Source organism: Heloderma suspectum, chromosome 11 (assembly GCF_057233095.1).
Source record: "Heloderma suspectum isolate Gila_16-S chromosome 11, 16-S_ref, whole genome shotgun sequence".
NCBI classification, from domain to species: Eukaryota; Metazoa; Chordata; class Lepidosauria; order Squamata; family Helodermatidae; genus Heloderma; species Heloderma suspectum.
This window is the reverse complement of record NC_139468.1, coordinates 17,765,537-17,793,115: the sequence shown is the minus strand read 5'-3', so window position 1 is coordinate 17,793,115 and position 27,579 is coordinate 17,765,537. Positions and strand designations below refer to the sequence as shown.

At 42.3% G+C, this 27,579-nt stretch overlaps 1 protein-coding gene across 7 annotated transcripts in view; it reads left to right on the top strand.

Moving 5' to 3' along the window:
• MYO9A (myosin IXA) overlaps positions 1–27,579 on the top strand; it is a 196,268-nt gene that overhangs the window by 141,627 nt on the left and 27,062 nt on the right. For 4 of the 7 annotated variants that reach the window (XM_084817052.1, XM_084817051.1, XM_084817056.1 and 1 more), the window contains 9 exons: positions 1,057–1,179; positions 2,319–2,399; positions 3,983–4,093; positions 9,741–9,863; positions 14,095–14,244; positions 16,528–16,847; positions 17,929–19,566; positions 21,586–21,673; positions 23,670–23,882. In XM_084817052.1, coding sequence (XP_084673178.1) covers positions 1,057–1,179; positions 2,319–2,399; positions 3,983–4,093; positions 9,741–9,863; positions 14,095–14,244; positions 16,528–16,847; positions 17,929–19,566; positions 21,586–21,673; positions 23,670–23,882 — 2,847 coding nt within the window. Of the gene's footprint in view, positions 1–1,056; positions 1,180–2,318; positions 2,400–3,982; positions 4,094–9,740; positions 9,864–14,094; positions 14,245–16,527; positions 16,848–17,928; positions 19,567–21,585; positions 21,674–23,666; positions 23,883–27,579 lie in introns of all 7 variants that reach the window. The other 3 variants (XM_084817050.1, XM_084817054.1, XM_084817053.1) reach the window with 1 other exon arrangement.

Here is a 27,579-nt window from a genome sequence, read left to right as displayed (position 1 = left end):
GTAGGTTTAACATGAATCTCTAAACTGCAGGGTTTAAAAAAAAATGAGGATCGCAAATATAGTTGTGAAGTGCTACTAGATTCAATTGATGACATTTCACAGTTAGTTTACTAATCTATGTGTGGTTGCTGTTCCTTCAGTTTGTCTTCTAAATTTTAGTATTTCAGTACAAAAAAACAAAGAGGGACACTTATTGCCTATTGTCTTGAGGTCTCTTCTGAAAAAATCTTTAACACATTAATTCATCCTTTGGTAACATCTGGATTAGGCAACTGCAATATACGAAAAATGAGGCTGCCTATGAAAAGCATTCAGAAATTGCAATTGATTCAAAAGATAGTGACCAGATTATTAACTGATGCTAGCTGTAATGGTCACATTTCACTAGTATTGAAAGATCTTCACTGGCTTCAGGTGTATTTCCAGGAACAATTCGAAATGCTAGTTTTCTCCTGAAAATCCCTAAACAGCTGGGGACCACCATTTCCTGTATTAACCTGCCCATGCACTGTGCAAATCTACCAAGGCCCTTCTCCCATTACCTCTACCTTCAAATGTTAGGTGGGTAGATCCCAGAGGCAGGGTTTTTTCTGTGGTGGTACCCCAACAGTGAAATACCCTCTCCATACACATTAACTTGGCAGCTACTTTAATTTCTCTTAGATGTAGGGTGAACACTTGTTTACTAAAGCCTTTGGGTTTTAATGGCAGATGCCTGTAGGTTTTCATTTGTTTTGTGCTGCTGGTTTTAGGCTCTGTACATGTATTTTTAATTTGCTTGTCGTCTTACTTTTGTTTTGTCTTTAACTTTTACAAGGCACCTTGAGCTTCAGTTTGATGGAAAGATGGAGCAAAATTCTTATAGATAAATACTATGGCTGTTCCTTCTCTTAGTTGCCAATGTTTAGTGTTCAGTGTTGAGGCATGTTCAGAGTCTGTAGCCATACACTTAGTATTTCCAGAATACGTTCTACAGTTGACTTCTTGCATGGATTTGTTTGTGTCTGCTCAATATTCTCAGAACCAAAGTTAGTTTCTGCTTCTTTATTTTCACAGCACTTGCTGGAGGTGAAATCACTCAAGCATCTGACAAACCTGACTCTCCATGACCGTATCACAAAGTCTCTTCTCCATCTTCACAAGAAGAAAAAGCCCCCAAGCATCAGTGCACAGTTCCAGGTCATTCACAATTTTTAATTTCAAGAAGTTTAACTTCAGGAAAAATATGATGTGGATAGTTGGCCATGGGAGGCTCTTATGTTCAAAGAAAATGAAATTGGGACAGAAGATTGACTTCCTGGAACATAGCCTTTTACTTGTTATTTGACATTTTGTTAAAATCATTTGCTTGAGTTCCCCATTTTCTTATCCCTGGGTATTTCATTAACTAATTCTATATCACTTGATTTTTTAAAAAAAATCTTCATCTTTTTTGAATTCCTTATTACATTTTTAAGTAAGAAAGTACCATTTTATTTTGGGTTAGTTAGCAGCTAGATTGCAGCTGAATTAAAGTTTGTGACATGGGACTAATTGCCACATTGCATCTACTCAAGGGAACCGGGAACACCTTAACTGAAATCCAGAAAAGATTATGGATCTAATAAAAAATATAGGTACAAGAACGGGTTAGTCACTTGAAAGTGACCAGAATAGCCTACCATTGGGGGACTTTATAGAAGACAAGACTTGTGCACACAGAGAAATTCTACCATGTAGTCAAATGATTTGGTGTGTTTTTGGAAGCCAGAGCTATCTTAGACACCATAGATGGCCCAAGGGGCCTATGTCGGCCAAACAGTAAATTCCCTAGCTCCCTATGGGCTTTTCCACCCCATGTAAGTTAGTGAGGTATCTGACTTGCATTAAGGAAAGGACTATTGCATGCCAAATTTAAAACATCTTTTTAAATTGCTTAGCCATCATTAGAGTTACTATTTTATCACTGGAGAATTATTTCGCTACTTTATAAGACAGGAACCTTTTTCAGTTAGGATGTAGAGTCAGAAGTAACTGCATGTTTGTCTCGCATTTCAGGCTCATTCCTTGTGGCTTTTGGAATGAGTTGGGGTTGACATTCAGCTTGTGTGTGGAATGTGCCTGGAATCACAGTCTACTCAATGGCATGTTGTGCAGCTTATAGCAAAGCCATTTTTCATGTCTTTGCATCCAACAATAAGAGACAACAGTATCACAGTTCCTATTTAATGTGTGTTGTAAATTACAGTTTAAAAACAGGATTAGGGGAGGCTTGGCAAAATGTTAACAAAAAAGTAACTCTTGCAGAAGCCAGTTTTATAATTTGCTCTCTATTATAGGCATCACTTACCAAACTGATGGAGACCCTTGGCCAGTCAGAGCCCTATTTTGTCAAGTGCATTCGCTCTAATGCTGATAAGGTAAACACTTCCTCTATTCCAAGTGATCTGCAACTAAAATCAAAGTTTGGCTGGATTGTTACAAGGAGAAACCTTATTAACTCAATAGTTTTTGTAAGTCTGTAAATTTCACTAACAAAATAGTGTAATAAAAGGTAACTTCTTCCCTTATTTTATGTTGTTGTGTTCTTTTCAGCATAGCAATTCTTTAAACACCAACCTGATTTATATCAACATGAATCCAGCTACTTTTAAGTCCTTCCCTTCACACAAGGAAAAGTAAAATCCCATCGCATAAAGTTAAGGTTGTTTGTCAGTTTAAGAACCTTTAGTCAACTGTCTTGATTTTACTCAAACAATTAAAATAAATATTGTGCTATCTCATCAGGGATTATATTTTCTGCCTTATTTAATGAATGTAAGAGTTTCTTGTGACAATATCATGGGCAAAAAGGTATTTAGAAACTCTTAACTACTTTGAATCAAAAGTGTAACTAGATCAGGAGCAAGCAAAATAAGGGTCTCTGGTTCCTTGAGCCTGCACAGTCCAGTGACTGCCTGTGCAGTTACTTCATAGATAACATAATTTTAAATAAATTTAACTTAATTGTGAATTACAGTAAAGCCCACCTTGTGTTTGAGGTGCAAAGATTAGACTAACTATTTTTGAAAGGTTCCACCACCAACATGGACTGTGTATGAAAATGTCAACAGTGTTGAATATACTTGCAAAATTAAAAGCTGTCAAAGTCAAGTTTAAAATCTTAATTTGGAACATGCATTTAGTGAATCAATCTGTTAATTGAATATTGCTGGAGAGTCTGAAACTACTTCTTTTATCTGAACGAAGGCATGACAAATTCTTCAGATAATTTCAATTGTAAGTGTGCATTGATTCTGCCCACCTTTTGTTTTAATGGCAGGGTTTAGTTTCCAGGACTGTGAACTCAACAGGATTTCTTGGCAAGCACTGAAGTATTACAAACTACGTATATAAATGAGTCTTGTAGTCTAAAACCAGCATGCTTTATCAGAAAATGCAATCTCATATCCCATCGTTGTTAGACCCATGCAGATATAACTTTCCTGATACCATAAACCATAGCTAGAATATCAAAAGCAGACCACAAGTTCCCAAGCTCTTTCCTCTTCTTCCCCTTTTTAGAGCTAAATATAGTGCAGCATTATGTCTGCACAGATGTTAATGCTAACCATGGTAAGCCATAACCAGAGTTTGCAAACCATTTTCATGCTCTGGTTTGAAGCAAACCATGGTTAGTATTAATGGTGTAGATTAATGCACTATTGTTAGGCTTGAAAAGTGGGGCCAAATTTGCATGTTGAGAGGGGAGCAAGTATCACGTCTGCATTGGGCCTCTGTGAAACCAGAAAAAATATGTTTTTAGACTTTGAGGCAGCGGAAAAGAAATCTGTTCTGTGAAATTTGTGTGCAACTTCTACAGTTATCAAAAGGAGTTGCAAGCTCAAATCACAGCTAGAGGAATAAAATTTTTCTTTTAATATCTGTTAGATTAAATCATTTATGCAAGCCTGCTTGCAGTCAGTATTCAAGTGCTTGGGCCTTGTATGTTTCACTTTTTCAGCTTCCCCTGAGGTTCAGCGACAACCTGGTGCTTAGGCAGCTACGATACACTGGGATGCTAGAGACAGTGCGCATTCGGCAGTCAGGATACAGCTGCAAGTACTTCTTCCAGGTCAGATTATGTTCATTCAGTTCTCTCCAAAGATTACTACTGCAATGGGCCTCAAGGCAGTTTCATCAGTTGGGCAATACTTTGATTTAAGTGTAGGTGAATGCACAATCTAGGTTTATGACGGTGTTATTGCTGGAACTAGGCATGAAATTGCAACTGGCAGAGCAAATAGCCATCATATATTGGTGACTGCAAGCATATAAAGCTATGGCTGGGAATGTTACTTGTGAGCTACATCTACCCATTTGGCATGCTTGCTAAAAGTTGAGAGGATTGAGAGGTAGACCTACAATCAATGTAGGAAGGTGAAAAACAAACAATGAGCACCTTAGAGATGGATAATGTAGAAACATGGTGCTAGAAAATATTGATAGGACTTTATTTGTGTTTGTGGGAAGTGTGTATAAAAAAAGAAACAGAAAAACATACAGAAAGCATCTGCAAATCAACACATTATTCAAAGAATATATTTCCATGTTTCTACTACAGTAGTCTTGTGTACTGAGCTACTGGGAGTGAACTACCCAGAATGAGGGCTTCTGTTGTGCGCCTTTGCAAATGCGATCCGAACAAAGCACAAAAATCTCCTCTTTGTGATCTCTGTGCATCACACATACGGACTCTGCATCTGTGCAAAGCCTCAATTGGGAACCTTCTATAGCTGAGGAATTTTTGGCAGGAACCCTCCCCCTCTGTCCCAGTGTGTATGTCCCTATTGAGATCCTGCCAATTTCCCTCAATTCTCTTTCGGCCGCCATTGTGGTAGCCTTGTAGGGAACTTGCTTTGCTTGTCTGCTATTTTCTGAGGAAAAATAGATCTACCTGGGGCAAAATCTGTCTGTTTTCTATCTATCTTCTTACTATCTTCTTGTTTATTAAATTTTTCTTTTATTTGAGTTGGTTTTCACAATCTCTGAGATCACCTGAGGGTGGATAGCCCCTCAAGCTCTGTTTCAGATGTGTGCCTATTGTGGTAGCAAAATCCCCCTGATAGACAGGCACCTGCTCTACCTTCTTTGTCTTGGATTGGGGCATAAAGTTGAGATGTGCTGCTATTGCCAGACCTTTATGAAGCAGGCAAGGCGCAATCAAACCACAAGACCCTGAGAGGTTGTTTGGGAGAGAGCTTTGATGGCAGTAGAGCCTAAAGAAGATGAGATATCACTCTCCATGTCCAAGGTATCGAGGGACACCCCCCCCAAATGGGACATCAAAGACCCTTTCCCAGCTCCTAAGGGAGTCAGTGGAGACTCTGGGACCTAAATCTCCAACAGCTGTTTCCGAGACTGTCCACACCAACTTGCCAGCTCCAAGTAGGCCACTAAAGTTCACAGTAGTGAAATATGCTCTCAAAAAAGGCAAGAGCTCTTAAGACTTCTTCGGAACTGAAAAAGAAGTAATTGGCGGACAAACTGTCCACTGTGCCGATACTGTGCCTGTGTTGGTACCAACTACTGCCTTTGCTGCCTGTACCTCCACCACTGCTGGATTCTCTCATCCTGAGGAGAGTTCCTTCAGTGTCAAAACCAACAACTAGGACCGAGCCTATGGAGGATCCCTTAGTTGTAGCCTCAACTTCAGAGGGTGAGATTTGAGATGCATCACTGGTACCTCATCAGCTTCCTAAGTTGCAAATGAGTAGATTGTTGTCACGTTGTGACCAACACTTTCCATCTTGGAGAGGGTCTCCAGAGTCAATGTTTTCCAGGTATTTTTCCTCAGACTGCAGGGGTCATAGGTTAGATTGGTAAGACTAGTCTTACCACCACTCACGGTCTCCATTGTCAGATTGGGACAGATGGCCCCCGTCCCTTTGGAATTCCCATCCAGACGCAGATATCACTTTGAAGATCTGTGGTGGGGAAACTACAGATCTGGATTCAATTACCTTTACCGGCCATGCTGTCCGTACATAGGGGCGCCTTCTCCAGAGGTCATTACAGGAGTGCGCTGTCAACTACAGTATCCAGACCTCTACTGGACCAGGAACTAATCTTAGCCCCTCAGCTGCTGTCTCCTGCATTGGTACTACACTCCATGATACCACCAGTGCAACCTGTGGATACAGTACTACCAACGGTAGTAACGACGATACCTTTTTCAAAGCAGATACTCCATATGGTGCAATCACTTGGTCTCAAGACTCAACAGATGGTTGTGCAAGTTAAGGACCTGGTTATTGATGTGGTGCCATCTGAATCCTCCACTCCTGTGGCCATTCCTTTACTCCCTGCTTTTTTGCAGACAATACAGCAATCCTGGAAAGCACCGTCATCCATCCTTTCCACCTCTAAACATCTAGAAAACATGTATAAGGTGCAGGAGAAGAATGTGGGGGTTTTATTTGTACATCTTATGCCAAACTCAATTATTGCTGAGGTGTTTCAGGAGACATCTCAAAAAGTGCATTCTTCCCCTGTAGATAAGGAGGGCAGACTTCTGGATCCAATGAGAAGGTGTATCTACTCCTCTACGGCACTGGGACTACCTGTGGCAAATTACAAAGCTGATATCTCCCACTATCAGTTGTTTCTCTAGGAGAAGATGGGATCCCTCTTTGACTACCAAAGGGCTGGATGCACCTGATCTTGTCTGATCTTGGAAGCTAAGCAAGGTCAGCCCTCGTTAGTACTTGGATTGGAGACCGCCTAGGAATCAGGCTTCCTGCACTGAGCAGGGGGTTGGTCTCGATGGTCTTGTAGGCCCCTTCCAACCCTATGATTCTATCAATAGAGTCTGACACTGCTTATCAAACCTCCCTAAGGACAAAAAAGATTATGCTAAAATATTCCAAGCCAAGGTGATGCAATTGTCACAACAGCGAATCAATATGTCTCAGCAACAAGCAGACTGATGTAAAAGCTGTGGTGCCATCTGTACCCTTGAGAAGGCATGCTTGGCTCAGGTCTGCAAGATTGTCAGAAGAAGCTTGATCATGGATTGAAGACCTCCTCTTCAATGGGGAGCATTTGTTTACCAGTGGGGAACTCCAGAGGTGGACTTACTTGCCTAGCCAGAGAACACCATGTGCCCGACCTTATGCAGCAGAGTAGGGGTACATCTGGAGTCTCTGGGAGATGCCTTCCTATTTCACTGGACAAGGACAATGTTATATATCTTTCCACTCATCACCAGGGTTTTGGCAAACTCAGGGAGGAAGAGACAGATTGTGTCTTAATCACCCTATGGTGGCTGAGGCAGCCCATGGTTCATCCCTTTTCTTCGTTTCTTTCTCAGAGACTACATTTGTCTTCCATCAATTCCAGACCCACTGACTTAAGATCGACGCAGGATCTGACACCCAGACCTGGCCACACTCTGCCTGACAGTGTGGAGGATCTGTTGACCATGTCACTTAGGTTCTTGAAATGGTACAGCACATATTCAACGTAGTGAGGAAGCTGGCCACAAAATTTTCTTATGCCCCTAAATGGATGTCCTTCTGTTCTTTTGCTACGGTTCAGTTCCTGTGGCACCAAGTTCTGCAGTTTCTCTTATCACTTCATAAGAACATAAGAAGAGCCATGCTGGATCAGACCAAGGGTCCATCTAGTCCAGCATTCTGTCCACACAGCCAGCTGTTGTGTGGGCAGCCAACCAGCTGTTGACCAGGAAATCACAAGCAGGAGATGAGTGCAACAGCACCCTCCTGCCCGTGTTCCCTAGCAACTGGTGTACATAGGCATACTGCCTCTGGTACCAGAAGTAGCACACAGCCATCAAGACTAAAGTTTGATGACAAAAGTTTGAAGCTTTAGTCTTTAAGAGTATTTCTGGCAGTTATTTCAGCCTCTCACCTTCCAATGGATGGCATCTCAGTCTTCTAACGCCTGATGGCAAAACAATTTCTCCATGGGTTGTGTAATCTTGTTCGTCTGGTTTGACCCCCTGTACTGGCATGGAGTCTGTTAGTAGTCTTGAAGGTTCTATCTGCAAAACCATTTGAACCTCTTGCTACAGCTGATCAACATCTACTCTCTTGGAAGACTCCCTTTCAGGTGGAAGTTATGTCAGCTTAGAGGGCTAGTGAGTTGTGTGCCTTACATACCAATCCACCGTACATGGTTTTCCATCATGACAAGGTGGTGCTCCATCCCGACGTCATTTTCCTCCTAAAAGTTGTTTCAGACTTCCATCTTAATCAAGTTATTGTGTTGTCAGCTCTTTTCCCATCACTTTTCAACGCCACTTGAGTCCACTGTTCACACACTGGATGTTGAACATGCATTGGCATACTACAAGTTGAGAGCTGAGTATTTCTACCAGTCCCCTCATCTAGTCCTCATTTATGGAGTTAAATGGAGAGGGTTGCCTCTATCATTGTAGCAATTGTCTACCAGAGTGGTGCAAACCATAAGAATGGTGTACGGGTTTGGTGGGTCTGCCGTTATCGGAACAGATCCGAGCTCATTCCTCTCAATTAGTGGCTATGTCAGTAGCATTTGGTAAGGGAGTTTCTCTCTGAGAACTGTGTTGGGCAGTGATCTGGTCAAAACTATCAACATTCATTGGCCACTACAAACTTGATGTTGGGCTAGAGATGACTGCAAGTTTGGATGTGCTGTACTTTCAGCGATTTTGCAGTAGGACACAGATCCTTCCTCCATTAAGTCAGCTTGCTACTCACCCATATGTTTGATACACAGAGACCACAAAGAAGAAAGACAGGTTGCTTACCTGTAATTGTAGTTGTTTGAGTGGTCATCTGTGCATCCACACAACCCAGCCACTATTCCCACTTTGGTGTCAAGATTGATGTTGATTGCAAGGTTCCCATCGATTCCGAGGGCTGCAATTGGAGGTCTTGGAGAACTGAGGGAATAGGTGGGAACCCAATAGGAACATTCACATTGGACAGGGACAGTGAGGGAGGATTCCCGCCAAAGAATGCTCAGCTGTATTTCTCAAATTTCTCAACTGAAGCCTTATGTACGATTCAGCACCTGTAGTATGGTCAGCTCTGCCCCTCCTGGATGAGCTAACTGGACTGTTTAAGGGGCCTCGGTTGATTTTTTAGCCTGAGACTTCTATGAGGCTGGGGAGATGGAGGTTCTGCTGAGGACTCGTCTGCTGAGCCAGAGGGTGATGGCTGGGCTGTGTGGCCCTGAATAAGACATTGACTGTCCTACCCCAAAGGAAGTAGCCTGTGCCTCATCATCAGAATCCACTGCTGCGGGCATGGCAGTTACTTCATAAAGGGCAGATCCTGCCATTACATTTCTCCTCTGCCATGGAGAAATGCCTGTGTGAAGTTGGAAGGTAAAATCTGTGTTGATTTAAAAAAAAAGTGTGCATGTGTAGAAATCTATTATGATGCATTGGTTACGAAACTTGCTTGAAAAATCTGTGTAGATTTTTGCATTCCAGCATAACATTTTTCACACAATTTCCTGGAGGAGGGGAATATCATCCCAAAGAGGAAAATGCTTGAGTGCCTTTCTGATGAACTCTGTCATGTAAACCAGAGAGCCATGAATAGAATAGGCATTGAAATGGTAAATTCCCTGGTGTTTGCAGTGACAATCCTTTTAGGTTTGCATACTCAAATGTGTTTCCATAGATACAGATGATCAACATGAATGTTTATAAAATGACAAGTCGTGCTTACAACTTAACTATGTGGTGGTGGGGTGTTTTAATTTTCCAGGATTTTATAGACCATTTTCATGTTCTTCTCCCACGAGCCACTATCCCATCTAAGCAAAACATCCAAGATTTCTTCAGGAAAACAAAGACGAGTGCAGACAATTATCAAGTGGGGCGAACAATGGTAAGTTCCAAGTCTCAGCTCATTGTTCCCTGACACAGCATTACAAGGGAGTCTCCTGAGTAACACAGAGATAGTACAACTTATTGGCGTTGCCTGCTGCCAAAGCCGAAGTCAGGTTTTTAAGGAACACAATGTGGATTTGCACAACACGACAACCCATTGTGGGTTGTTGTCTGAAACAGCCACGATGCGTTGTCATGTCGTCCAAATCCGGGCCACTTCCCACAGGTTGGCTTATTTTTGGCCAATGAGCCACCCTACAACCCATGGCTTGGTCTTGGGAGCCAGTTGGAGAACTGAGGAGGAGAACAGCCCACAGTAGGCCCGATTGACTGTTGGGCTCACTGTGGATTGTTCTGTGAACAACCCACACTGCATGGCTTGTTCACCAGGGTGGGTTGTCTTGTCATGTGCATTCAACCGATATCTGTTAGAACTCAAAATGACGCTCCCCTCCTCAAGTGGCAATTCGCTCCTTAGTTCATTTTCAACTATCTGAATAACAGTTGGAATGTCTTCCTTGGGGGGGCAATTATTATCCTGATCTAAAAGTGACCATAAATCTCCTCTAAAAGGTCTCTGTGCCTTTCCTTTTAAGGCTCATCTTTATTTAAGATCTTATCTTCAGTTTTGTGATGTCCCCCCACCCCCTCCAGTATTACATTTTCTGTATATTCCTTCAGATTGTTGATTGATGTAACTCCCACAATGCAGGTTTGAAAGATTCCACACCTGCAAGCCGTGACCTCTCTGAGGGATGAATTTTAGGTACCTGGGCATAGGACTCAAACTGACCTCCCTGTGAGTGTCAAGAGAGGCAGGCAGAATCAGTTGTTTTAAATATTGTTCATTGTTCAGTCGTTCAGTCGTGTCCGACTTTTCGTGACCCCATGGACCATAGCACGCCAGGCCTTCCTGTCCTGTGCTCTCTCCCGGAGCGTGCTCAAGTTCATATTCATTGCATCGGTGATGTTATCTAGCCATCTCATCCTCTGCCGTCCCCTTCTGCTTTTGCCTTCAGTCTTTCCCAGCATCAGGGTCTTTTCCAGAGGGTTTTCTCTTCGCATTAGTTGGCCAAAATATTTCAGCTTCAGCTTCAGTATCTGTCCTTCCAATGAGCACTCAGGGTTGATTTCCTTTAGGATGGACTGATTTGACCTCATTGCAGTCCAGGGGACTCGTAAGAGTCTTCTCCAGCACCACAGTTCGAAAGCATCAATTCTTCTGCGCTCAGCCTTCCTTATAGTCCAGCTCTCACAGCCATACGTTGCTACTGGGAAAACCATAGCTTTGATTATACGAATTTTTGTCGGCAAGGTGATGTCTCTGCTTCTTACTATGCTGTGTAGGTTTGCCATAGCTTTCCTCCCAAGGAGCAAGTGTCTTTTAATTTCATGGCTACAGTCACCGTCTGCGGTGATCTTGGAGCCCAAGAAAGTAAAATCTGTCACTGCTTCCATTTCTTCCCCTTCTATATGCCAGGAAGTGATGGGGCCAGATGCCATGATCTTCGTTTTTTTAATGTTGAGTTTCAAACCAGCTTTTGCACTCTCCTCTTTCACCCTCAACAAGAGGCTCTTGAGATCCTCTTCGCTTTCTGCCATTAGGGTGGTATCGTCTGCATATCGGAGGTTGTTGATAATTCTCCCAGCAATCTTAATTCCGACCTCTGATTCATCCAACCCGGCATTTCTCATGATGTACTCTGCATATAAGTTAAATAAGCAGGGTGACAATATGCAGCCTTGTCGTACTCCTTTCCCAATTTTGAACCACTCGGTTGTTCCATGTCTGGTTCTTACTGTTGCTTCTTGTCCCTCGTACAGGTTTCTCAGGAGACAGGTAAGGTGGTCTGGTACTCCCATCACTTTCAGAATTTGCCACAGTTTGTGGCAAACTAGCGCTTTAGCGTAGTCAATGAAGCAGAAATAGACGTTTTTCTGGAATTCTCTTGCTTTCTCCATGATGCAGCGAATGTTGGCGATTTGATCTCTAGTTCCTCTGCCTCTTCGAAACCCAGCTTGTACTTCCGGTAGTTCTCGGTTCGCATACTGCTGAAGCCTAGCTTGTAGGATTTTGAGCATCACCTTGCTGGCATGTGAAATGAGCACAATTGTGCGGTAGTTTGAACACTCTTTGGTGTTGCCCTTCTTTGGAATTGGAATGTAAACTGACCTTTTCCAGTCTTGTGGCCATTGTTGAGTGTTCCAAATGTGTTGGCATATTGAATGCAGCACTTTAACAGCATCATCTTTTAGGATTTTAAATAGCTCAGCTGGAATACTGTCATCTCCGCTAGCTTTGTTGTTACTAATACTTCCTAAGGCGCACTTGACTTCACTCTCGAGGATGTCCGGCTCAAGTTCAGTGACCATGGCTATCATGGTCATGATCATAGATATCATGGCTATCAGGGACATTCAGATCTTTCCTGTATAGTTCTTCTGTGTATTCTTTCCACCTCTTCTTAATCTCCTCTGCTTCTGTTAGGTCCCTGCCTTCTTTGTCCTTTATCATGCCCGTCTTTGCACAAAATGTTCCCTTGAGATCTCCGATTTTCTTGAAGAGATCTCTAGTCTTTCCCATTCTGTTGTTTTCCTCGATTTCTTTGCATTGTTCATTTAAGAAGGCCTTCTTGTCTCTCCTTGCTATTCTCTGGAACTCTGCACTCAGTTGGATATATCTTCCCCTTTCCCCCTTGCTTTTCGCTTCCCTTCTTTCCTCAGCTACTTGTAAAGCCTCATCAGACAGCCACTTGGCTTTCTTGCATTTCTTTTTCTTTGGGATGGATTTCGTTGCTGCCTCCTGAACAATGTTACGGACCTCCGTCCATAGTTCCTCAGGCACTCTGTCTATCAGGTCTAATCCCTGAAATCTATTCCTCACCTCCACTGTATATTCATAAGGGATATGATTGAGGTCATACCTGAATGGTTTAGTGGTTTTCCCTACGTTCTTCAATTTCAGCTGAAATTTTGCAAGAAGCAGCTCATGATCTGAGCCACAGTCAGCTCCAGGTCTTGTTTTGACTGACTGTATAGAGCTTCTCCATCTTTGGCTGCAAAGGACATAATCACTCTGATTTCGATATTGACCATCTGGTGATGTCCATGTGTACAATCGCCTCTTGTGCTGTTGGAAAAGAGTGTTTGCTATGATCAGCGTGTTCTCTTGGCAAAACTCTATTAGCTTTTGTCCTGCCTCGTTTTGTACACCAAGGCCATGCTTGCCTATTATCCCGGTGATTTCTTGACTTCCTACTTTAGCATTCCAATCCCCTATGATGAAGGGGACATCTTTTTTTGGTGTTAGTTCTAGAAGGTGTTGTAGGTCTTCATAGAACCGATCAGCCTCAGCTTCTTCGGCCTCAGTGGTTGGGGCATGGACTTGAATTACTGTGATGTTGAATGGTTTGCCTTGGATTCGTACTGAGATTGTACCCCAGTACTGCTTTTCCCACCCTTTTGTTGACTATGAGTGCTACTCCATTTCTTCTAAGGGATTCTTGCCCACAGTAGTAGATACGATGGTCACCTGAATTAAATTCGCCCATGCCTGTCCATTTGAGTTTGCTGATTCCCAAGATGTCGATGTTCAGTCTTGCCATCTCATGTTTGACCACCTCCAACTTACCTTGATTCATTGATCTTACATTCCAGGTTCCTAAACAATATTGCTCTTTACAGCATCGGATTTTCTTTTCACCACCAGACACATCCACAGCTGAGTGTCCTTTCGGCTTTGGCCCAGCCGCTTCACTCTTTCTGGCGCTACTTGGAAATACCCTCTGCTCTTCCCCAGTAGTATATTGGACACCTTCCGACCTGAGGGGCTCATCTTCCGGCGTCATCTCTTTTAGCCTTGTGATACGTTCCATGGCGTTTTCTTGGCAAGAATACTGGAGTGGGTTGCCATTTCCTTCTCTAGTGGACCACATTTTGTCAGAACTCTCTGCCATGACCTATCCATCTTGGGTGGCCCTGCACGGCATAGCTTATGGCTTCACTGAGTTACGCAAGCCCCTTCGCCACAAGAAGGCAGTGATCCATGAAGGGGTCTTTTAAATATACCTTGCCACTATTACAGTTGGAGCTATTTTACCATAAATCCTCTATAGTTGCATGGTTATTAAGACTGGCTACATTATAATGTTTAAAAAGTGCTCTTAATAAATCCGATGTGAATGAATATGCATTTTTTATTCTCTTAATGCTCTCATATTGTGTGTTAGGTTTTCATGAAGGAGCAGGGGCGGCAGCTTTTACAGGGCCTGCTGCATGAGGAGGTGTTGCAAAGGATCACCCTACTGCAGAGCTGGTTCCGCACTATGCTATTCCGAAGGCAGTTTCTGAACTTGAGGCAGGCGGTTATCATCATACAGGTGAGTGTCAACAGCATACTTTTCATTAATTTAGGACCTTTTGCGTCTCTGACTTTATCTCAAGACAAAAGCTCTTTTTTATGTAACATAGCCTTAAGATTTGTGCTCTGGACAATGACATTGTACAACAGGACTGTGGAATTTTAATATATAATAGCAGAAGTATCTGTCCTCAGATGTATTCATAACCTGTTGAGAAAATTACTTGCCTTGCAGCATGAACACTTCACCTTCAAGTCCTTTCTCCATTTTCATCCATGTACTTTAGAAAGTACTTGTACGGGTTGGTGTTTAAAACATGACTGCTCTCTTTAGTTTTGTCTGCTGTTGCCATACATCCTCATTCACACAGACATGCAACTTGAGTGTATACACATGTAACAACAAATGCAGGTATAAGAGGGCCTTTAACCAAAGGTGTATGGTGCACACAGCAGATTTATGCACTATGCTGTTACACTTCTAAAATGGGGAAATTAGCTCAAATGGTCAAAGTCCAAAAACATAGGCTTTGTTCTCAAAGCATGGCTTGGTTAATATACCCACCTCTAGCACGTGGGCCAGGATACTAGGTTTAATAGGCCTAGCTATAAAAGATAAACATTGGAGATTGAGGAAATTAGTGGTTCCCAAATAAGCAGAGGAAGGTGGTGCAGTGGAAATGGCAGAGCCAGGGGTTGGAAGGCTATATGAACAAGGAAACTCAGTTGCTGATGACAATAATGGGCTGTAGGAGAGGAATTGGATAAATTTAAGAGGAAAGGAAAAGAAATAAATCAGAAATGGCTATAATTACCTAACTTCAGAGGAAGGAGAACCGAAAAACATTAGTTTCTGAGTAGTTGCCAAAATCTAGAAAAATGCTATGGGCGCAATTGACCCTCAGATTTATTACCTTTAGTACCAAATTCAAAGCTGGGGCACAAGCCTCAAGCAACCCTGGCCTTGTTGACAACAGACTACACTGCTTTATCCAGAGACAGGCAAAAGAGATGCTTTTGGATGGGTGATGATGGGGAGATAGAACAGAGGCTAAGCTACTATTAGGGACCCTGAGGTCACACAATTTGGTTAAAATAGACTTGGATGGAGAGCCCCCCCTCTCCAGTTCTTAGCATAGGTAATCCACCAAGGCAAGCAAAGCAGTCTCAGTCCCATATCCCAGTCAAAGGCTCAATTGAAATGGATTCAGATAATCGGTATCAACCAGATGCATCTGGAGTTGTTCTCTGGGGAAACTGAGGCAGGAAATCCAAGGACTCTGTCCCTGGAAACAACCTGGGGTGAGTAGAGCGTAGAAGTGTCCTAGGAAAGAGTCACAAGGAACAATATTAAAGTCAATCAAATCCCAAGTTATTCTCGGAGCTGAGACATACCAATGTGAGGGTTGCCTAAGCAGAAAAAGAGGAACATTGATGCCCAAATTCCAAGCCAGTTACAGAGTTTGAACAAAGGAGAACAAAGAGCTCATTCGCTCAAAGACTAGACCCAGGATGGGTTAAAACAAAGGGAACTCTAATTTGGTTCTGGCAAACTTAGGACTTAGTGAGGTTCTTTGCCTCTTGATTTTCATCCAGCTGGCTATACAAAGTACTGTAGCACAATATTCAGAACAAAAGAGGTCATCAAGGGTACTCCAGATTGCTTCAGGATTGGGCCATTATTCCTGCCAGGGCTTTTGACTGGCCAGTTTAAAAGTACCCTCATGGTTTAATTGACTGGATGGTACCATGGATCAGGCGGGCATTTGCATGTTTTCCATGGTTGCAGAGAACAATATTCTTTCACCTAATCAAGAAGGAAGCAAGTATATTCTATGGATTTATGCTTCTGAAGCTGCTCCAGAGCCTTAACGACATTCCTGGCAGCTTCTCAAGCTGTGCCTTACAGAACTGAAGTGGATTCTTGAGCCAAGGTGTCAGGATAATGCCAATTAAATCCATAGCATATAATATACATGTCAGAAAGCCAGCATGACTGAAGCTCCTCTGTAACACCACTGTTATCTTGGGATAGCACTAAAGGACCAGCCTTAAAAGTGCTTGTAAGCGTCATCTGTAAATTATTACTTTTGTACTTGATTTTGAGCTATCTGTCAGTAGATTTATAGATTAGTACCTATGGGTAGATTCCCCACAAGAAGGTCTGTTTGGGCTATCAGCTTTAGTTAAAAGCACTTTGTTGTGTTAATAAGTGAAATTGTGGTTATGTGGTTTTTTACCAGATCCATAAAAAAAAAATCTGGGAAAATATTTTCTCTCACTTTTTAAATTTCCCATTTAGAGATATTGGCGTAGTTATCAGAGAAGAAAACAAGCTGAGGCAGAAGAGTCCCTGTACAATTCAGTCTTTTTAGCAAAGGCAGCACTTATCCTTCAGGCCTACTGGCGAGGTTATGTAGCAAGACGAAGATTCCAACAGATTCGAGTGGCAGGCTTTATTATCCAGAGCTATTGGCGGGAATGCTTGAGACGGAGGCACGCTGCAGCTACGTTCATCCAAGCAAAATGGCGAAGCTACCACACCAGGAGTGTCTACAGAGCCAAGAGAAACAAAGTGATCTTGTTGCAAGCAGCATATAGAGGATACAAAGCACGGCAGAGGTAATACTTGTAATCTTCATGGAAGGACTGATGTGTATCTAAATGAAGGAAGGCTTTGGGAACTGGAGAGATCTGACTGCTGATAGAAAAATTGGTGCAGGGGGCTGCATGAACCATAGAAACATAAAGACAATCACTTGAGACAATTGTGGCCTAGATGCTGCTGCACAACTAATTCATATACCTATCTACTTAAATGAAGATCACTGTTTAAGAAAATGCCTGAGTGCCTTTTGTTAAACAGGACATTTATTTCCATGAGTAGTGTCTCTTGTCACTAACTCAGAATGCTCCTGCACTCACTGATGCTCTACTGTTCAATAACTTGAGTGCCAATCTGCCAAACACATTATCTAACAGAGATTCTAAGAGGAACCACAGCTCACTGGTACAGCTGATGCTTTGCATGCAGCAAGCCCTGGGCTCAATCCCTGGCATCTCTAATTTAAGGGTCAGATAGAAGGTACCTGAGATGCTTGAGAGCCACTGACAGAGTAGACCAGCCTTCCCCAACCTGGCACCCTCCACATGCGTTGGACTACAGTTCACATCATCCTCAGCCCAAATGACTATTTGCCAGGATGGCTGTGGGTGATGGGTGTTGTAGTCCAACACTTCTGGAGGGTGCAGTTCTAAGGTATATGGGCTAATAGTCTAACCTACTGCAGGTTCTGTTCATTCATTCATTCATTTATTATACTTCTATACCACCCCATAGCCATCTGGGCGGTTCACAAAAATTCCTATCTTCCTGTGAGGTGGAACTCACATGCAGTTGCATGAGTTCAACTTAATGCCTTCATATTGACTACAGTGTAACAGTTATAGAGTATAGCCTTTCTGAGATGCATGAAGTTATGGTTATTCCATCAGTGGTAGGATGTTCTGACTGGAGAATCTGTGGGCCCTGCTTGGGTCAATAGAAACATAGGAAATGCCCAGATATCCCCATGCATATTTGATGTTTCCATATTAGAGGAACTAGCTTTTAAGAGAAAGGGAGGTCATGACGAAGATAAAGTTGACAAATGTGCAGCAATACATTCAAAATCTGTTATCTTCTCTCTTTAAATGAAAATAGGCTTAGAACTTTAAAGGAGCAGAGATTGAGAGAGGCGTCACTGAGGAATGGACTAACGGTTAAAGAAGAGGATGGATTGGTGCCAAGGAATAGATTGGATATTAAAGGTTCAGACCCTTCTGAATGGGAAGATCGTTCATTTGAAGTGAGGCTGAAAGCTATAGAAGAGCGTAAGTCAGTGATAGATAGGGTAGGTCAAGTAGATCTCTCAGATAATTGTGGAACTTCATTATACAAACACCATGAGAGAGCCAACAGCCAGAGTGGAGTGAGCATAGAAGAGCAAGTTGTTGTGAGAGAGAGACCCAAGTCGCTGGAAGACCTCAACCAAAAAAAAGGAGTTCGTGCAAAACGAGAGAGCCGGCGGATGCGTGAATTGGAACAAGCCATCTTTAGTTTGGAGTTGCTTAAGGTCCGGTCCACTGGTGGAGCATCTCCATCAGAGGAGCGTCAGTGGTCCTCAGAGTTAGTTTCTGAAGGGATGCACTCTCCCCATGGAACTCCAGAAAGTGAAAGCTCTCAGGGAAGTCTAGAGATGCTGAGCCTTGAGGAGACTCAGAAGGGCAAGCGGGACCCTACATTGCCACAGGAGCGTGACACACAACCTGTTCCCAGAGACTCATTACCCAATAGCCCGAAATTGGATGATGTTCAAGGCATCCCCATATTTGCTGCTGATGTAAATAGAAATGTGTCTGATAGGAAAAGGTCAGTCTCAAGTTCTGAATTACCGGAGTGCCTTGCTGCTAAAGAGCGGTTGGCCTATGATTTCCATGGTATTGTCCATAACATGCACACAAGAGAGCCACTAATTTCAAGCAGTCTGCCTACATTTTACCTGCCACCCCAGGACCACTGGAGAGCTGGCCATTCAGTGATAGAAAATAACCTAAGGAATAAACAAACAGAAATGGACACAACTTTGTTCCCAGAAGCCAAGAAGAATGTTGAATGGGAAAGGCCAGGGCAATGCACAGCCTTTCATGGGGAATGTCAGCCTTCCTTCACTGGAGAAGAGGGTCCACTTCTTACCACTGCAGAAGTGCCATCTTCAGATTCGATTATCAAGAAGCTCGAGAAGCTAAATGTGGAGAAGGAAGAGCGTCAGAAACAAAAGCAGCTGCAGAATGAGAAAGAAATGATGGAGCAGATACGGCAGCAGAAGGAAATTTTGGGGAAGCAGCGTAAAGTTTTTGAAGAGCTCGAGAGGCAAGAGAATGAGCAGAACAGGATCAGGGAGTCCTCCCAGGGAACCTCTCTCAGGTCACCAAAGAGAACGGACAGGCCTCAGTCTCTTTTCATTGTGAATCCCCAGAACAAAGGGGAGCATGGTCTCACAACAAGTACAGAGCCCACCTCATCAGTGGATATTAAAATGTCCACCCTTGCAAAAAAAGGAAGCCCACCTCCTTGCCAGGCAACCCATAAGGAAAGGACTATCATCCCAAGGTCTGCTGGGACAGATCAGCTGAACTCACAAATGGCTTCTGAATCTCAGGAAGTCTTAAGCAATCCACCTGCAAGAGAAAAGCGGTTCAGGTTGCCCCGAATTCCTAGCCAGGGCACTGAAAGCTCTTCTGTTGAAATCAGAGTTGGTTCCATTTTCTTCACCCCAAAGGACAATCACATGGGCATTAAGTGAGTACGGTATTGGAGGTATTTTCTCTATATTTTCATGAGCCCTTCTGAGAGTGTTAAAAGATACTGGTTTTGATAGAAAGCCAAAAGGAAGTGAAATTACCCTCCCCCAGAAAAAATCACACAGAAGGAAAATGCAAGTATGCATAAAAGTTGAAACAGTGTCGAAATATGTGTACTGTATTAATATATATTAGAAAAAATGTGACATATAGGCAACCACATTTGATTTTCAGGACCCTAGGAGCTTGATTGTTGTACTAGTTTCAAATTTCTATTGCTTTGTATGTCTCTTTTTTGTAATAGATTGATATTTCTAGTATACATAGTGTATACATTTTTTTCCTGTTTGCATATTTGCATTTCCCTTTTGTTGTACAACAGCATGTGTGGCTCACCTCCAATCTATAACAAAGTTAATACACCTGTTGATTCCAGACAGGAGGAAAAAGATTAAAGAATTTTGATACATAGGTCTTTGTTATACTCTGCAGTTAAGAAAACAACATTCTTTCCTGGAAAGTTAAATTCTTTAAGGGTGCAATCCTATGGCTGCTAGGCAGCACCTAGACGGCCATAGGATTGTTCGGTTTTTGGGAACCGACCTCTGAAAACCCCCTCCCCGCCCCCTCATAGGCGGCATGGATCATCCGCGGGCTCTGCGCTTGGAAGAGCAATGCTGAGCAGGGCAAAAAGGGGGCATTCCCAGGGGCGGGGAGTGCGCAAGTGCCGGTAAGATGCTTCCTATGCCTATGCATCATCTGGCCTCTCCCCCCCCCCCGCTCCGAAGTCCTGTGGCTAGACAGCCGAAATCAGCTGTCTAGCCGCGAATGCAGGGTGGCTGGAGCACGGAGGAGAAGATTCCCTCCATGCTCCGCCAGCCCTGCATTGGCTAGGTGGTTGCCTCCGAGTTCAGAGGTGGCCGCTTATCCCCATAGGATTGTTCCCTAACCTGTATAAACTATGGAGATTAAGTAGTTTTGCATATATTTTCCGCAGTTTATATCTCTGCTACTTGTGTGTGTGTGTATGGGGGGTGGGGTTACAAGCCTATGCAGAGTGCTGGAACCCCCACTTGCACTTTTTGAATTCTTATTCATTTCTCTTTAGTTACTGAAACTTCACCCTGGCACTATCCATACTCTAGAGACTATAGTAGAGTGACTAAGAATGCTGGGAGTTGTAGGACTTTTTTCTGTCTAAAGATGCATAGGATTCCCCACTGAGGGACTTGACTATGAAAGCCCTGGCTCAAATCTTGCTCTGCCACAAAGTAACTTGGTGGCCACTGAAGTTTAGCCCTCCCTGATCCTCCCCTTTCCCCACAATATGGGAATAATACTAACCTGCCTTACAGGGTTATTGTAAAAATTACAGCAATGTATGTGAAGTGTTATGTATTATCACTCGCAAGTCTGACTTTGCATCTCTAAAGGCTAGAAGCTTCCCCCCCCCCCCGCTATTTTGAATAAAAGAAAAGATTCTCAGAATGCCAAATTCTTTGCTCTAAACTAAATGGCTTACTTGCATCTTCTCCTGTTCTGTACATCATGGACCACAGCATCTGTTTAAAATCTTGAGACCTGTCTGCATGGTGATTTCAAAAGGGGTTCATATGTGCCCTGGGTATACATTCAGTCAATGCAATACACATACTTTTGAAGGGTTTAGCAGTAATATGAAAGCTTCCTTCATATTACTTTTAGGGATTCTCCAGAAGGAAGTGACAGGGTTCTCTTTTTCTCTAGACATTTGAACAGAATAATGATGGAGGTAATGACATTGTGCTTGCACTTCCAGGGGAAACCCCCCCCCCCCACATAACTCTCCTTTCCATGTAGGAAGCTGTCTGTTTAATGCTTTTTCCTGTGATCAGTAGATGTCTCATATAGCTATCTAAACTCTAAATCGTGTTATCCAGGGTTACAGTTAGCAACTTGATGGTGCCCTTCCCACATTATGTATCTGAATATGTATGGAACCTGTTGTGGGTCAATCTGCAGGAGTTTTGTTTTCTAGTTTCAGCAGAGAATCTTCAGCACATCAGTTTCTTCCAAAAGAAGAACATAAAAAGCCATTGAAGGTTCCTGGACTAGGCAGGGGAGAGGTAAGGAATAGCTTTTTTCATTGCTAAGTCTTCTCTTCTGCTGGCTTCCTTTGAAAATTGTAGGGAGTCAATACTGGTAATGTGAGAACATATGTGGGGGCTGGATTTTGCCAGCAGGGAAGCAGATGCCGGATTTAAGAGTGCTACACAACGACACAGAATAGAATAGATTTTAATAGTACAGTCTACAACCAGCTCATATGAATAAACAATCTAAAAATGTCACAATAAACTGAAATGTTCCCAAACAATAAATAAATGAACAATATAAACAATAAATGAACAATAAAACATTATTTAAGATTACCTATTACAGTTTAAAATTAATATTAGGATTTTAAAACATTATATACAATATCCCCATGGATCTTACAGGCGGCTGCAAAAAACCTTGCACAAGGATCTGTTAACTGCATATTAGCACCTAAAAGAAGCTTCCTGGCAACCTCAACATCAGATCTGCCCGGAAACCTTCTAAGCAGAGGAGAAATAAACTTTACATGAATTTCTTGATAGAATCGACAAGAAAAGTTACATGTTCGGTTGTTTCGACCACTCCCACACCGCAAGGACAAATCCTCTCTGCCATTGGAGTCTTACTGTATCTCCCCTCCAGCACCACTGAGGGGAGTACTGGCCATCTGGCTAAAGAGAAAGCCCTGCAAAGAGTAGGAGAATCCAAAAACAATACTTAGGCTGCCATTTTTACAGTGTATCTGATGTCCTCCGGTGCCAGAAAGTCTGGTACTCTGCTAATATCACACTGCCGTTCAATATCTAACACTCTCTGTTTGGTAGTTACCATTGCCTTATCCAATCCCATTATTAGGAGAGTCTGTGGAGAGAATCCCAACAATGTAATCTTTTGATGGACTGGAGTTAGCCAAGAAGAATGAAAGTTGTCTCAAAGAATTAAAGAAGTTAATCCTTGCGGGCAATAATTTAATTTGAACCAAAAGTTAATAGAGGCAAGGCATACCCTAGCCTCTATTTTAATCAGGCCAGATTCTAAACGCATACTAGCATTAGAAACACAACTGGGCATACGGAAAATTGCCCTTATAAATTTGGATTGAACTCTTTCTAATGGGCCAAAACAAGAGGATGTGGGGCCTAGAGTTGTCCCATAGAGAAGTTGAGATAGTGTTTTGGCTTGATATAATTTAAGGGCAGCAGGTATATATTGCCCTCCGTCAGTGTTAAAAAAAAAAATTAATATAGCCTGAGCAGATCTATGGTCAATCCTGGCCACATACTCATGATAGACATTCCTTGCCCCTGAAGATTGTAACATCACCCCACGTCACCTGCTCCACTCTATGTCCATTAATACTCCATATCCTAATTTTAGGACGCTTCCTGAAAGACATAATCTTTGTTTTCTGGTAGCTAATCTCCAACTGATTCTCATTACAATAGAGACTAAATGCCCACAGGGTTATTCTGAGACCCACAGGAGTTCTGGAGAGTAATACCGTGTCATCGGCATATAAGAGTGCAGGAATCTTTCTATCGGCTAAAGTGGGGGGGAATATATCAGGGGTATTTAGACAACTGATCACGTCGCACAACAACACAAAAATGATACTTTGTATAGAGGAGCATTGAATCATGGGAGGCCCCACCTGCAGACTGATGTGCAGCCCAGCCACAGGTTTATGACCTCAGTGAGAGCTAGGTCCATCTTCTGCCCTGAATTGACTTTCATATAAGCTGTATCAAAGGCAACTGCGCTGTCTGTTTCTGTTTTTTCATTATTTTTATCAGCTGCCATGACAATATATTTCCTTTGTACTGTCCTTCATTTTTGTTTTTTCCTACCAACGTTTTAAAGTAACTGTTTCATTTGGAAATTAACTTAATTTTTTTAATCCTCATGGTGGCATGCTCTCTATCCTTTGACTTCAAACACTTGCAGAATCACCAGTGTTATTGTTTTTGTTTGTTCCTTTAAAACATTTTCATGTTATTTGTTTTATCATTTGGTATCAAGCAGGTTGCCAGACCAGTCCATAAAAAGAAAGCTCGCATGGCACGGACACGCTCCAATTTCTTGACTAGAGGTGCTTTTGCTGATTGGGAGGGGGATACGGAGGAAGAGGATTGCGATGACAGTTTTGAATTCCTTCTCTCCCTTGACCAACCTCCTCACCCTGAGCCTGGCTGTGCAGTCAGACTTGGGCAGCCCTGTCACAGTGACTCGGAAATGGTAATTTATCCAACAAGCAGCTTTGTGGGAGCATTTCTTGGCTAACCCATGGCTGTACTAACACCTTCCACTGCTATTTTTCCCATCTTTAATGGTACTGATGGCGGGTAACCTCTAAGAACACAGTCATGAAGTACATTGAATCCTGCTTATGTCAAGAAGATCTGCTGGCATCTTAGGATGGAGTTAGCCATATTTCTGTTGTCACCTCTCTTTATATGTCAGTTTTCAACATTCCATCCCACGTTAGTGTGGCTAAGAAATAGAACTGTCTTGCAATCCATTTTTGGATGAAGACACAGCCTATAAATTGTTAAATAAATAAATAAAATAAATAAAATAATGTTTTTTTAAAAAAACAGGAACAGGGCTATGCCGGTGAAGAGGCGGTGAAGAGTTGCAGGCTTGATGAGCAATGGGTGGGGTCACCAGGTGCAGGGCACAGGTTAGCACCCACACCAATGGCATCCTTGATTGTCATTTATGACTGTCCTGAAGGGAAAACCAACTATCGGGGGGGGGGGCACTTGTGGTGTGGGTGAAACCTGCTTTCCATAGACAACTGCAGATGGTTTGGAACTATTATGTAGCTGCTGTTGCTCCACCCCTAGATACTGACTTGTTCTGTTGCTATGTAGTTAAGGTTTTTCTTGTACCTATTCTTCCATGCATTGATCCAGTGTTTTTTCGCTACTTCTATTTTTATTTAGGGAAGTAGGTGGTTTATTTTGTTGTTGCTGTCTCAAAAGTTTACTCATACCAATGATGATGTTTGCCTTGGTTTCTAAATATTATCTACAATGTTTTTTTTAAGTATTTTTCTGTACTCAAATGGATTTTGCTTTAAAAATGTTTTTGTCCCACTTCCGTGCATGCATTCATACTACTCACAAAATGAAGGTAATCCCCACCCCAAATGTTCAGTTTACACACTAAAGTTAAGATTAATCATAAATCACTCCCCTCCCACTTCCACATGCTCTAATCCCACAACACACAAACTAAAATGGCATGAGAGATATAATAGTATGATTTCTTGGTAAGGTAAATTCTCAGATACAACAAAACAAGTTTGTTTGTTTTTAAACCCTCATGAAATGTTAAATATTTAAATAGTACAAAAATAAAGTCTGAAAAATCAGAAAAGGCAAGCTGTTCCTGAAGACACCTCTAGCCATGAATCTCAGTAGTTTGGTGGGAACTGCAGAACATCACCAGCCACAGATCACTAATACAACCAATAATTCAGCTAGATGGGAAATGGGGAGAAGCCTTACCACTTGGTAGAGTTCCCAGTCTTTTACCACACACATTTGAGCATATGGCAGAAAAGAATGGGACCGCATTTGCATTAAAATCAAGTAACCATATGGTAACTTGGTCAACGATATACTCACCTTTGTCTCTTTCAAAAGATCCTTTGGGACAAGGAGAAAACCAAAATGGGTGGCTACAATAAAATGTTGATCTTTAAAAATATACATGGCTACTCTGCATAGGTAATTGACACAACTGATCTAGGGATGCACAGCAGGTAGATTAGCAGTTCAGTCCTCTGGTGAACGAATTATGCACACACCAATACTTGTGAGTGGGTGCACCTTCCTCTAGCAATTGCTAGTGCTTGCATAAGGAGGTTTGCTATCCGCTGTGGAAACTTTGGGAATATAAAATATTGATTCCGGAGCACACTGTAACATTTGTATTGAATGGATTCTTCTGAGTACTACGCCCAACTCTTTTGGGCAGAAATGATGAGACCAGTGAGATAGGGCAGTGAAATAACATTAAGCTTACTCCCTTGCATGGACAGGAAATGTGCTGTGTTCATGGAAGTTTACCCTGTTACAAAGCACTATTTCCACTAGCAGTAAAACCTTTTTCACTGGGAATCGCTGCTGAGATGTGAAGGCTGCTGGGCTCACTGTTTGCTTGGAGAACTCCATCCTTGGAAGGAACCCTGTTTATGCCACTTCTCAAAATGCTCCTCTGATTTTGCTGCCACCTTTTAACTGATGTCATTTGCGTGCAGGTAGTTCTAGAGCTCATCTCTTTTGACATTCTCTCTCCTCCTGTACTACCCTTGGTGCTCCATCAGCTTTTCCACTGGTGGCTTGGCACTCTACTTTGTGCAAGGAGCTGCCCCAATCAAGCTTTAGTTTTTAGCTTATGCTGAATTTCATACAAAATGTTATATATGAATACTGTATAAATATACATACCTGGACATGTGAATGTTTCTCATATGCATTTTGTATTGCCATATGTATTTTGTATTTAATCATAGACTGTTTTTCCTGGAGATGGTAGTTTTTGACCCTTGCATCTCAGAACCACTCTGTCTTTCTAGCCTGACTATTTGAAATAAGATATACACTGTGTTGGACTGATACATTTTCCAGGAGTTTATTAGTGTTAAAATGTTAAAGGCTAGTCTTTGCAGAGGCTGCTTTTAATCAGGTGATAAAGCAAATTGCAGTACAACAGTGGTGATATTGGTGCATATTGTTGAGCTCACGATCATGCCGGGTATTTATTTTGAACTTTCAATACAAAAGGCAGGGCAGCTAGGCACCCCTCCTTTGCATACAGAGTTGATTAATTTCATAGGAGAAATAAAATGGGTTATCGCCTCCACACCAGTTGTTGGTGAACAAAAGCCTTGAAAGTCAATGTTCTCCCTGTTTTGCACATTACTCATTGGCTTTTGAGTACATTAAAGCAACCTTAGGCATGGCATTGATTTAAAAAGAAATTCTGATTAAGTGGCAGCCCTTCTGTTGCCGGCTAGCTTGGTCAGCTGGCCATAACAGGGCAGGATAGAGTAGACCAGCACAATCCCCATCCCCTACTGTGTAGAGGGATTGAACATCTGTGCCAGGGCAATGATAAACTTCGAGCAATGGAATATATCAGATTTCCCCAACCTAGTGCCCTCTAGATGTTTTTAATGACAACTTGCAGTATTCCTGACGATTGGCCATGCTGGCTTGGACTGTTGGGAATTTGTCCAAAACATCTGGAGGGCACCAGGTTTGGAAAGGCTGGAATATATGAATATAAATAGACTCAGGTTTTTTTTAGTGCAGGTGATTATTTTCCATTATACAGCATTGAGAGGCTTTCCTATCATAGGTTTGAAGGGTTTGGTATCCTTTTCCTGTAACATAATTGTGTACGGGGAGACAAATCTCCAATTCAGAAGGAACATCCAACATTTTATGTGGCAAGAAGATTGACTGGCCCTATGCTTTGTCAATTGGTTATACGGAGAGAGATGGTTGCAGGTACTTTTTTTAGTCTTTACACAGATTAAGCTTCTGAATCATCTTCACTGTGTAGAGAAGCTGGGAGACTAAACAAGCCATCCCTGCTAATATGTCTGTTGAATGCAGTCAGAGATGTATGTGCAGAGGTTGCAATTTATCTTTGCGATAAGCATAGAAATTGATCGGATTTCACTAAGCTATTATTCTTTAGAAGGGTGTCAGCAGGATAAAAATAGCTATAGTAAAGCCATTCTCTCTTCCTTGCTGGGAATTAAAAAAAGCATGTGAGGGTTTATATCCAAGGATGAATTACTGATGTTCAAGCATAGCTGCAAAAAATGGTTGGAGACAGCCCTGAGTGACTGCGTCCAGAAATGCTATCCTGGAATCCTGTCATCTTCCAAGCAAATAGGCATATTCTTATGTAA